Source organism: Lampetra fluviatilis, chromosome 26 (assembly GCF_964198595.1).
Source record: "Lampetra fluviatilis chromosome 26, kcLamFluv1.1, whole genome shotgun sequence".
Taxonomy (NCBI): Eukaryota; Metazoa; Chordata; class Hyperoartia; order Petromyzontiformes; family Petromyzontidae; genus Lampetra; species Lampetra fluviatilis.
The window spans coordinates 6,156,431-6,168,866 of record NC_136300.1 but is presented as its reverse complement, the minus strand read 5'-3'; the positions used below and the strand labels follow the sequence as shown (position 1 = coordinate 6,168,866).

The 12,436-nt window shown below is 42.8% G+C and overlaps 1 protein-coding gene across 1 annotated transcript in view; it reads left to right on the top strand.

The window, feature by feature from the left end:
* Window positions 1-12,436, top strand: part of LOC144942011 (copine-3-like) — a 44,372-nt gene that overhangs the window by 12,801 nt on the left and 19,135 nt on the right. Inside the window, exons 2-5 of the mRNA XM_078868616.1 lie at window positions 4,078-4,289; window positions 8,136-8,315; window positions 9,255-9,329; window positions 9,695-9,766. Of these exons, the coding sequence (XP_078724742.1) occupies window positions 4,113-4,289; window positions 8,136-8,315; window positions 9,255-9,329; window positions 9,695-9,766 (504 nt within the window). The 5' untranslated portion in view covers window positions 4,078-4,112. The remainder of the gene's footprint in view (window positions 1-4,077; window positions 4,290-8,135; window positions 8,316-9,254; window positions 9,330-9,694; window positions 9,767-12,436) is intronic.

Sequence of the window (12,436 nt, the reverse complement as noted above, 5' to 3'; positions counted from 1 at the left end):
CTCGGGGTGAGCATCTACATACATCATTGGACCTCCTTTGCCAGTACCAAAATATAATAATAGGGTTTTTCCCCCTTTTTTTCTGGCAACAAAACTGAAACCTTTTTACAAGGATTCATGTCTGCATTAACCACAATACCTGCAGTCAAATGCAAACAAAAAACACTGTAGGTATTGTGGTTAATGCAGACATGAATCCTTGTAAAAAGGTTTCAGTTTTGTTGGCAGAAAAAAGGGGAAAAACCCTATTATTATTATCCTTGCCCAAAACTTCGCCTATTTGTGTTGAGTTGTTGTTCTTGCTAATTGTGCTCGTGCATCACTGCCACCATGGTATCACCAAACACTTTGACCTTTCATCGGATCGATTCACTTGCGGATATGCGCAGTTGGCCCATTTATATCAGCTCCCCCTGCGCCGTTGGCTCTCTGTGCACTTTTCTTCAAGTATGTGATGCAGATAAAAAAACAAGCGGTGATTAACAGAAGCCAGGGAGATGCTCCTTGTCCCTCCGCTGCTGCATGGGCATGCAACACACCGTGGTTTTTAATGCCAGAGATTGTTGGCGTTTTCCCCACGCTGTATGGGCTCAGACAAATTCGGGCACATTTGCCAAAGCACGATTGGATTGCAAATTACCATACTACCGCAATGGCGGTGCTGATTTATAAAAAAACAAAATTTGTGCTCAATTGATTTTCTTGGCCTGGGGTTGTTTATTTACTGTGTTGATGAATGATGACTTTAGTATAAGATTATTCGTACAAGGCTGTGGATTTTCCCCAACACCATCTTAATCACTGCTTTTTGCCTGTGAGCTGCAGACCTCTTGCATTACATTTCTAAGTATACCAGGTTTATCTTCTTGGTTCTTTCGGTAAAGTCACGTAGAAGGGAAGTAATAAAATAATAAAAATAAAACAATAAAATAATATTATAAAATAATAATAAAATAAAATAAATGTATTCTTTTATTACTTCCCTTCTACTTGACTTTACCGAAAGAACCAAGAAGATGAATCCTTGCAGTCACGAAAGCTTTAAATCTAACTATACTAGGTTTGTTTTCTCTTCCATTTATACCTGATGATGATTGCTTGTGTTGCAATCGAAACGTCGTATGCTATTATTTAATTTGTTATTTTTTCTTTATACGTGACTTTACCGAAAGGACCGATTATAAAATGTTCTCTCTCAATATTGTGGTCAATGTAGCGATCACCAGTGACTGCAGGGGCACATGAACCAATCTATGATACACAACACAGGGTATGACGTAACTTATCTGACTCCAGTGGCGGCTCCTGCAAAATCTCTCAGGGGGGGCAAATGTCTGGATGATTGATAAGGATAAGGTCCACCCATGCAATGGATAAATTAACAGCTTAAGCATGTAAAGGCAACTTCACTTCTTTAATATTAATGAAAAATAAAGTGACTCTTACAATACATCTTGTTTGTTTCTATCTCACTATTATTACAATCCACTCAGTTTCTTTTATTAAAGATTCCACTAGGTGGCGACAAATAATATTGTTGACTGAAACGTGCTTACGTATGATGACGTAAGCACGTTAGTGCGAGCCCTCCCGGAAGCCATAGAGAATGCATTGCAGCGCCCGCTGTTCGAAAAAAAACATCTTTGAATGTAAGTCTATGGGGCCACTCGGGGCGATTCTCAGCCGGAGTGAAATCGCCCAAAAAGAGGCGGTACTCCACAGAACGTAGCATGACGCTGATTGGACTATATCCAGAGGCACAGTAACGGCTGAGATTGGTGGTGCGTCGCCCAATCGCCCTAATGAAGAAACCGCCCCTGTCTGACTCGCTGCAGACAGAGGTTTAGGAGGATATGAGAATAAGTCGGTTTTGTGAACCTTTATGGAAATGACTTCTACTATGTAACATATATAATCTGCACTGGGTAGTTAATTATTCAAGGCTAGATATGTGGTGCTGGGATATGGACTATTTACTCGATACGAAAGAAAAACATTGATGAATGCACGTGCAATTTGACGTGTGCATCGTGTTAGAATTAATATGAAGCCGTCCGTCATTACCCCTCTACTCCTGACGTCCACCTTTTGTCATTTACCAAGAATCTCCGTTCAAATGTAATTAGGGGCCAAGATACACCTCACAATACATGAGACTGGGAGGAATTAGAAACCTATATCTATATGTTTCTGGTTCTGTGCTTTATCTCTCTCTCAAATTTAGCATTCTCAGGAAGAATGTAATCAACCAGGGAGGATTATGACTGTTATGTTATCCGACTCTCTGTTGTATTACATTACATTTCTAAGTATACTAGATTTGTGTTTCTATTTCATTTATACCTGATGATGATTGCTTGTGTTGCAATCGAAACGTCGTATGCTAGTATTTAACTTATTATTTTATCTTTATACGTGACTTTACCGAAAGAACCAAAGAGTAATTTCTGCAGTCACGAAAGCTCCAAATTAAGATTAGAAACCCTGTTAATTCTGCTTCTACCCAGGACTGTCAGCCATTGAGGTGAAACTTGATTGCTCCAGTTCTGGGCCCTCATGTCTCTGTGTACACTCTTGAATGGTGACAGGGGCAATGGGGGGAGGGCTTGGCTCTACAGAGGTGTCCTGCAACATTGGCTGCATGCGTTGGTTACATTTTCCGTTGTGATAGGGAATGTCTGCGCACAGAAATAGAGAAAACCGGTCACACAAGAGCGAGAGAGTCATGCGCAATAGAGATCAAAACAGGGATAACGTGGAAGTGTTTGCAGATAAGCACTCGCGCCACTGTTCTGGTATCTTATCTCTCTTACTGCCTAAGATGTGTCATGAATGGAACAAATAACTGCTGGGTCTGTCTCAATCAGAGCAGTTACTTTATTGGGAGTCACTTTATGTTCATGATTTGACATTGTGAATTTACTCAATGCACTTTTATCTCATGGCACTGTCAAGAGGCAGTTAAATCCAACGATAATAATGATGGTGAATTATCCAATAATTTAGCAATTAATAGTGACTTTGCTGAGACCGTCAAACTCATTGCACTGCACATGACATCACTCGGGGTCTGGCTTAGTGCATTTAGTAGGCATGGATGTCAAAACCCTGAGTCAAAAGGAACGTCATATTTTTTAGTTCTAAATTTCTCTAGAACTGCTTTTTGTGTTTAGTTTGTTGTCCTTCCACTGCACCTCCGATTCGGACGGTTGTCAACGTACGTTGCAAAATGTTATCGATTAAGGGTCCCGATTTAGCTGAATAATCATGCGTTTTTGTCTTGTTTTTGTCATCTTGTTCGCATTAGTGATGCTTCCTTTCTCTTTTGCAAAAATGTTTCTTACTCCATAAGCCTAAATTGGCTGTCACACACACACACTATTTGATGTATTGTGAGTGCAAATAATCGATTTATATTTACGATTCGATGTATTAATGTATGCCTTTGAGTAAAGTTTCCATATTTCTGTGAGATTCAACTGGGACACTTTGGTGAGCCGCCAGGCCCCGCTCCATGAGCCCCACACAATTTTCAAAAGCCACTCCCACTTAACTATTATGCCCGGCAAACACAGCGAGTGAGTAACCTCACTCCTTCAAATGTCAGCCCTGGCTATTCTACTGCAACTACACCCACTACTCGCCCCCCCCCCCAAACTCTTTCCCATAAGTCAAGCACGAGGCCAGAACGTTTTAAACTGGGGCAAAAAAAACCCATTTTCACCAAAAGGTTCATGGGGACACGGTGACAGTACTTGTGAAACCAGGACTGCTCGAACACGTGGTAGCTTCGTCTATGAACCCCCTACCCGGTTCAGGAAATGTGACCTCTCTGCCCTTTTCATCTTCTTGGTTCTTTCGGTAAAGTCACGTAGAAGGGAAATAATAAAATAATAAGAATAAAACATAATAAAATACAATTCTCACCATTGTATTTTATTTATATTTTTTTATTACGTTTTATTTTTATTCTTTTAGTATTTCCCTCCTACGTGACTTCACCGAAAGAACCAAGAAGATGAATCCCTGCAGTCACGAAAGCTTTAAATCGAAAAATCTCCGCCCTTTCTTTGCCAGGTTTGCTTCCGTGGTGGTCCAGGGTGAGCGAGGAGATGGCGCACACTGTGGGTCCCGTGCCAGGAGTACCAGGGGTACAGGGAGCCCAGCAATGCGTCACCAAGGTGGAGATATCGGTGTCTTGCACCAACCTCCTCGACAAAGACATCACCTCCAAGTCGGATCCGCTCTGCGTGCTTTACATGGAGTGTGGCCCAGGAAACTGGATGGAGGTACTGCTTCGGTCATGGCGCTGTTTCAGAATTACATTTGTACCACCCCTTTGTCAATCCTACCGCCGGGTGAAGACCTTCCAGTGCCATGTCAGTCATGGGGGTTGATTGTCCTTCGTGCTGGTCAGGATGGGATGGTGGAGGGAGGAACACGGGACCAGTAGAGACATCCTGCACCACTGCGGTTAGCCGTGGCCAGAAATAAAACCCAGCTTGCCGGGTTGGAAGTAAGATGGTGATTTGATATGCACAGAGAGCATTATGTGTGGGTGTATGGATACATCTGTACCTAACACAAAATCCTTGATCTTGCACGCAAATAGTAAGTACATGCGTGGCTTCGAAACGTATATTAATGTGCATTTTAAGTACTTTTCAATAGCCGCAGTAAAAAACAACAACATCAAAGTCAATCCTTGTTACGTGAGGATAATGGCATACATTATCTGATGCTCTTAAAACACATGTCCATGTTAATGCCACCATTATTCTAAACAGCTTACACATCTCACTTGCACACACTAATGTATTCGGGTTAGTGTTTTCTTCCCTAAAATCAATTGCTAAGAAGATTAATGTTAAGTCCTTGTGATCAGCTCGGTGTCGGCAAATGACAGAGCCAGTCCATAAACGGTTGAGTTGGACATCATTCTTTGCCATTTCCATAGCGATGAGGTCATAATGAAACTCACGTGCAGTTATTTGCAGTTCTGCTTTAAATTCTGCAATGTGTTTTCGGCTACTGTGTGTTATGTGATATAATGTCTGATGTTTCGTACCACGTGCTGCGTACCACAGCGGATGTGAAACATGCGAGCATGGAAACGAATTCACATCTTGAATAGGCTTCACTTATTTAACAATAACAACAATCATTTATACCGCCTCGCGCAGCGCGATAACCACTGTGCCGCCACTCCCAAGCCTCTTTCCTTCAATTACGGCATTTAAAAATGCTTGCAGAGAGAGCTTGCAAATCGCAATCCGTGATTTTTTCGATTTAAAGCTTTCGTGACTGCAGGGATTCATCTTCTTGGTTCTTTCGGTAAAGTCACGTAGAATGGAAAGTCACGTAGAATGGAAATAATAAAATAATAAAAATAAAACATAATAAAGTAATTATTTTATTTTACATAAATATTTTTTTGTTTTATTTTTTATTTTATTATTTCCATTCTACGTGACTTTACCGAAAGAACCAAAAAGATGAATCCGTGATTTGTTCGTTGAAATCCCCGGCGGGAAGTTGACTCAGCTCCTCGTTCCTCTGGGGATAAGAAATCAATTACGGTACCGCATTGGCTACTTTGTGGAAAATCAAACTGTGTACTCTACAGCGTTGCAAGTTCAAATGCGAGTCGGTAGTCCACGCAGCCTCTCACCCCTTCAGGGGTCAATGGAATGAGTACCGCTTTGTTGGAGATCAAGAAGCGGGTCGTGCTCTGCCATGTGAATGTGGACTATGCGTCGCTGACTCGAGGCAGAAACACAGATGATCACCACGACCGGCTCACTTGAGCAGGGAGACGCTATTTCGATTTTTTGTACACTTACAGCCGTTTCGTTAATCCACTACTGGGCGAGGGTATGCCTACACCGTGCAGTTTCCTCGGGATATATGACCATACTTCCCCACGTCGGTCAGGATCGTTTGGAAAGGCTGGGAGCATAGTTGTAGTAGAGGTGTACAGTACAACAGTGGATGTTGCTGCACTACCCTTTGTTTCCTCACCACATGGGCCCACAGTCGATTACACTTGTTTTATGGTGGCCGCCCATCAAAGCACCATGCAAGCTCAGCCTTACTTATTTTCTAATGTCCGATGGAATCGGGTGCATTCCGGGTGATTTGCTCGTAGGCGCGTGTGCGCATATATATTTTACGTCTGCGGAGATGTACCCAGCGGCACATCTGACCAGGCTCGCGGCATTCCACGCCCACGCCAGCCGCGAACAAAGCGCGGAGAATGAGCGACACCGCCGCTGCACACCCAGGGGGCTTCTTGATGTTCAAAGGCTTCCTCCTCCGAGCAACTCGTCGCTCCGCCAGAGGAGCCGACAACGACCGCAGTTGTCAAACACGCGTGAGGACCGTGTCCCGAAATTCGCGCGCTTTCAGACGATTTTTAAATCCTTTATATTAAGTTCACTTGCTTGCTTGCTTGCGCGCTTACGAGCGTGCAAACTTTTCGGTCGTTTTTTTAACCCACTTCCCGTGATCCAATCGAGCTGACATTTTGCACACAGACTCGTTGTGCGTGACAATTTATTTTCGTGAAATTTTTTTTCCAAAATTTACTACTTTTTAGGAAAAAAAAAATTCATATTTAATTTAAAATACCAATGTGATAAAAATGAAACTCTTACTCAAGAAAAACAGAAATGAATAATAAAATAAAACCGATGCCACGCACATAAATGATTTATAGTGAAAAACTTTGTTTTAACGGGTTAATTTTTTATTTGTGCAGCAGCAGCGTGCGTACTGGTGCTAAATTTAGGCATTCGGATTCAAACTATTTAACATTTTCTAACGAAGATAGCCCCACCGTCTTGAAGGTGCAGGATGTTTGGCGTTTTTGGTCCGAGTTGATGCATGCATTGTTGCGGAATTCACACCCAAGATGTTGCAATGGGGAGTACATTGAATGCACCGGCTAGCCTCCCCATTCTGTTTGCTTATAATTCCTGGAAATGTCTCGTTGACTTCCTTCCAAAGGATGCTTTGCTACACCACATTGCTTCCAAGTGCACCTAACCTGACACAGCCCTTGTGGCTGTTGTTATTGTGGCCTGCCAGCGAACAAGTGTTTGTGTTTTCAAATCTTTTTTTGTGCTGTGTCATTCATTTTTTGTGTAAGTGTATGACCTAATGTGGTTGAAAAAATAATCAATTAATTATGCTTATTTTAGCAAAGCCTCACTGTGTCTTTTTTAACGGTCCTTGCAAGTATCCGTTGTTTGATTCCGTAAAAAAAATAGATTTTAAAAAATTATCTCACTTTTACCATCTCGTTTGTATCGCATTATGTTTGTACCATATACTTTGTACAGTTTTGTTTGCTCCATTATCCGAAAGGTAACATTAACGTACAATTTTTCATCAGTCATAAGTAATATATTTTCACGCACACACACATATTTTGTGACCTCATTGCTGCATGTCTGTTGTTCGTGAACGTGTATACGTGCTGGGGTACGATTTGTTGGCATGTACGTGCATTGCGTTTTCACAAAGCAGCACCAAACGTGCCTCCTACAGGCAGGGGCTTGCCTTGGTGCTCACAAAATTCCCAAAACATGCCTTTCCATTGCCATGTAAAAGGAACGGTGTGGTTACCGCATTCTCCTGCTGTTGACGCCCTCATCCTAAAACAATCGCCCCAGACCAAGAATGGCACATCGTTTTTTTCCAAAACGACCAAACTATGCTTTTCATTTTTCTAAACGCTGGTGTATATCGGTGTTTTATACGAATTTCAGGCTCTGTTTTCTCGTGCGCACACGTGCCCCCGAGAATCCAGCGGTGGTGCAGTGATTCGCACGTTGTGATACAAACCCAGTGATCTTAGTTTAATTCCTAGCCATGGCTAACATCAGTGACAATTATCACAATCAATCCTCCGGCTGCGTGAAGTTAATTGAGCCCGAAATGAGTATCTGGTATGGTTGTGTAAACATCAGCACTGGGCAGTCAAAGGCGGCCAGACATGGATGGTGCTGGTCAAACCAATCTCTTGTTGCATTGTGCCAGCTTTGATAGGTGCCAGTTATGAACAACACTTGCCTCAACAGTCTGTATAGGTCACACAGGAGCTCTTTGTCTCTTTACGTCTGTATGTCCAGCTGGGCCGTACGGAGAGCATGAAGAACGATCTGAACCCGGTGTTCGCGCACAAGTTCCAGATCGACTACCACTTTGAGGAGGTGCAGAAGTTGCGTTTTGCCATCTACGATCTCGACAGCCCCAGCAAGCGACTACAGGATCATGACTTCCTGGGGGACCTCACCTTGACCCTTGGACAGGTAAGGCGCCGGATAACACCTTTGGCTGGAGTCGGCTGAGGATTGGTCCCATAACCGAGTGTGAGAGCCAAGCTGGCTTTCAACCAGAACCATTTTTCCATTTGATCTGCTTGCTAGCTGAGCCGTTGTTTTTTTAATCACTATCATCATCAGCCACGCTCTATCCGCTGCTGGATGAAGGCCTCCCAAAGTCGCCGTGGTCTCGTGATGCAAGGGTCTGTCTGTTTATCTTCTACACGAGCTGATTTCATTGCTCTTTCTCTGCGGTCGTCAACATCTCAGGCGTGTTCCATTCTTCATGTTTTTGTATTAGAAATCGACATTTATTTTCCTTATGCTCGTTAGAATTACATATTTTAGTCTTTTGGAGGCCTGCGCGATTCTGTCTGTAATTTTTCTCTGTATTTTCTAGGCATCTAAGGGCACCGATTGTTTAGTTAAAATGGACAATGACGGTGTGTGTGGTAATTAAAATCATGTGTTGTGCAGCTTATGACAGAACTGTTCATTTCCAATTCATATACATTACAAGCAGATTATATGCTCATGGCGGGAACAAAACTGTAGAGAGAAGACAGAACAAATAAGCAGCAATACAAATTTAATGTGAACTAAAATATATAATCAAGGAAAACAAAATAATGTTTTACCTTGAATGGAATCACAACTCTACATTGTGAAAAGGCATTGAAGTGCTGGAGGTTCAGTTGTTAGATGTCTAGGATATTTATCGGACACCTATCGTGATATTTTCAGACGCAGCCTGGGGCCGCAGTCACTTTTGTGGGAGTTCTCTTCTAATGGAAAGGTCAAAACGAAAGGAAAGCCTATGTTGGAGCTTGAAGGGCTTGTTCTGGCTTTCCACCAAATAGTTCACGTTCCTCGCCTGAAGCATTGATCATTTGACTCTGTTGACTCTGTTGACACTCTGCCACGCAGGTTGTTTCAAGCAAGAAATTATCCCGTGCACTTGTACTCAAAGATGGCCGCCCTGCTGGAAAGGGAATAATAAAGGTGAAACATTTCAATACATTTTTTTTTATTCCGTTATGTTTTGTTTTTTAAATAAAGGTTTTATCACATTTCACACATTTTTCCCTTAAAGCACTCTGAATAGCTATTTCAGTACATTGTCACGAAGATAGTGACCTTTTGCATACAAAGGAGGAGAGAATTTCTGCAATGCCTAGCATTTTAAGTGTTTCGAGGGATGCAGTTGAATCATAATTACACTTCAGTTTCAGACAAAATGTTAAAGCCATTAAAAAAAAGTGCAATTTATGCGGCCAACACACACACAACCTTGTAATGCCTCTCATTAAACATTCCTGGACGCTGAGCAGACACAAAACACATCTTCTTATCTTCCTCCTTTGTAGGTGTTGGCTGAAGAAATGAAGGACAACCGTCATTTGCAACTCCTGTTCGAAGGCATAAAACTAGACAAGAAGGTATGTCGGCGCACGCACTCTTTTGAACGCCGTGCCACGAGCCGGGGAGAATCACAGCCGCCTGTTCGGCAGATTGATTTGTGGCTTTTTTGTTATTGTAGCGTCACAGCCCCCCCCCCTCCCACACATCCCCGCACTGCTCATTGTGTGTAGCAAATGGCTTCCGGGAAAGAAAGGGGGAAAAAAACATGCAAAAAAGGTAATGCATCATTAACGAGGATTAAATTGCTACATTTAGTGGGGGGATATATTGTGGGTAACATATTTCCCATAAACCAGTTGATAGATATTCAGTAGGGTAACCCGAACATAATTAAACTGCACTTATACTAATACACTGGAACTTCTCTTAGCCACGTCAATATGGTGGTGCTTTGCACAGATTTTAGTATCTGCATTTATCTGCAAAAAATACACAGCTCACCCTCTCGGAGACCCATGCATAAATTCTGATGCTTGCGGGAATTTGCCGCTCATCTTCTCTCATCTGCAAATACTCGTGGGCAAAATGCGGAATATGTGTAGCATAGTGTGATGTGCAATATGTCATGGCGGAAGCATTGTTCGGAATGAGAGAGACAAGAGGCAGATACAAAATCATTACACTGCTCAACACACTTTTTCTGGCATAAGGTATTCCAACGATTTTAAGGTAATTTTGGCTATCACATCAGGTTTTTGAGATATCAAATATTGCATTTTCAATGAAAACTGCAGAAGAAAAATATTAAATAAATGTGGATATCTACATAAAATTATATTATAAACCCACTATCCTAAAAATACAGCACCATATTTTAACACTAAAGCAGTCACTGACTCGCAACAACTTGCAATCATAAGTGACAGAGTTAATTTCGGGTAAAATCAATGAAAATAGGGTATGCCGATAGCATAAAAATGAGATGTGATAGAGCAAATCTGGAATCAGCACCCTGAAATTAGTCTAAAACAGCTGCAAAAGTCCAGGCCAGAAAAAAAAGGTTTTTTTTGTTTACCAGTGTTATTTTCATTATCAAAACTATTGTTATCACCACCATTGTCATTAACACCATTATCATCACCAGCATCGTCACTATAATTACCATTACCATCGTCATTATCACTGTTGCACCATCACCAACATCATCGTCTCCACCGTTTTAGTCACCATCATCATCATCATCACCACCATCATCATGAGCAATTGTCTATTCATTGCTGGATAAAGGTCTCATCCTTCACTGTCCTGCGATGCCACAATCTTTCTCACTCCTACACATGAAATGATTTGATCACGTCATCTCCATAGGGGTCATCCTCCGAGGCGAGTTCTCATCGTCACCAGTTTCGTAAACATGGAGTGCAAATGCTTGCTTGAGAACACGTCGGGATACTGCCCAGTTACATCGACAGTTTCATTATTCCACCACGTTCATCAGCAACCCAGCATCATTATCACCAATCAGCTATCATCGTCGTCATTAACGACCCATCATCTTCATGAATCAATCATCATAATAATAAAGTTCCGTATGATGATGATAACAGGAGGATTTGTCATGCAATTCCTCTTATCCATGGCCACTTCCAGGTGACTCCTCTTACCCATGGATAATGGTGGATAATCATAGGAATCTACCGGCATATAAGAGGATATTTCACAGCTTGATTCAGTCTTCAGAGAACAGGAGTCACAGATTAAAGGAATGTGCATGAGAGAAGTTTCACTGTCATAATGGTGGTAAGGCGCAACATTTTATTTAAGACCTGCCTTTATTTTCTTTTTTGCACCTTTAAATTTCTGCTCGAAAGAATACCGTTGCATATTGACTTAAAAGGATCGCTCTGGCGCCTTCCAACCTCTCCTTGATCAACGCCTACACGATGAATCGACCAATCGTGGGGACCCACATTGCTCGGATAGCACGGGGCTGATGCTGAAGAATTGTTTCATCCCTTTCGGGTTTTTGTCTTCGGATCAACAAAAAAAAAAGTTTGGTCTCTGCAAAGTGAAAGACAACGCTACGCGTTACACATTAGGATAGGATTTTGGTGACGTTACAATAATGACTTGGGTGACATCCCTATCGCCCGTTAAGCGAAATGAGCGTGGAGGTGTACGGGACGCTCCGGTGGCTCGGCACGGCGAGAGGGTTCGACAAAGCGGACGTGCGGTAGCGGTGCTAATGCGCCGCCGCGCCTTTGTGTCGTTCCACCCTTTTACGCTCCGACAAAGCAGGGGTTGGGGGGGGGGAAATTTAAAATGCACCGCGCGGCACAGAGCCTTGACCTTGGATCGCGCAGTAGATTGGAGCGCGGCAGTGGATTGAGTCACGAGCCCGGAGCAAAATACATTTGCGGTTGTACGTATGTATATATGTTGCACTTCTTTCGCACCGTACGCAGCCAACCGCGCTGATCGGAGGTGCGGTTGGCGCGCTCAGGTGCAAGCCCCCTACCTACCCCCCGTGCTTGCAGCAGAATGTGCCACTGTAGTTGTTTCACTACGTTAACGCACGCATTTGTTTGAACACTAAAATACAATGCGTGCAAAACGATGCCGCTGTGTTCCGGGCAGAGGTCGCAACCGGGTACCCGATACCCGTACCCTACTCGATACCCGGCTACCCGTACCCAGCCGGGTACGGGTAGCCGTTTGCGACCTTGGTGCGGCCGAGTACGGGTACG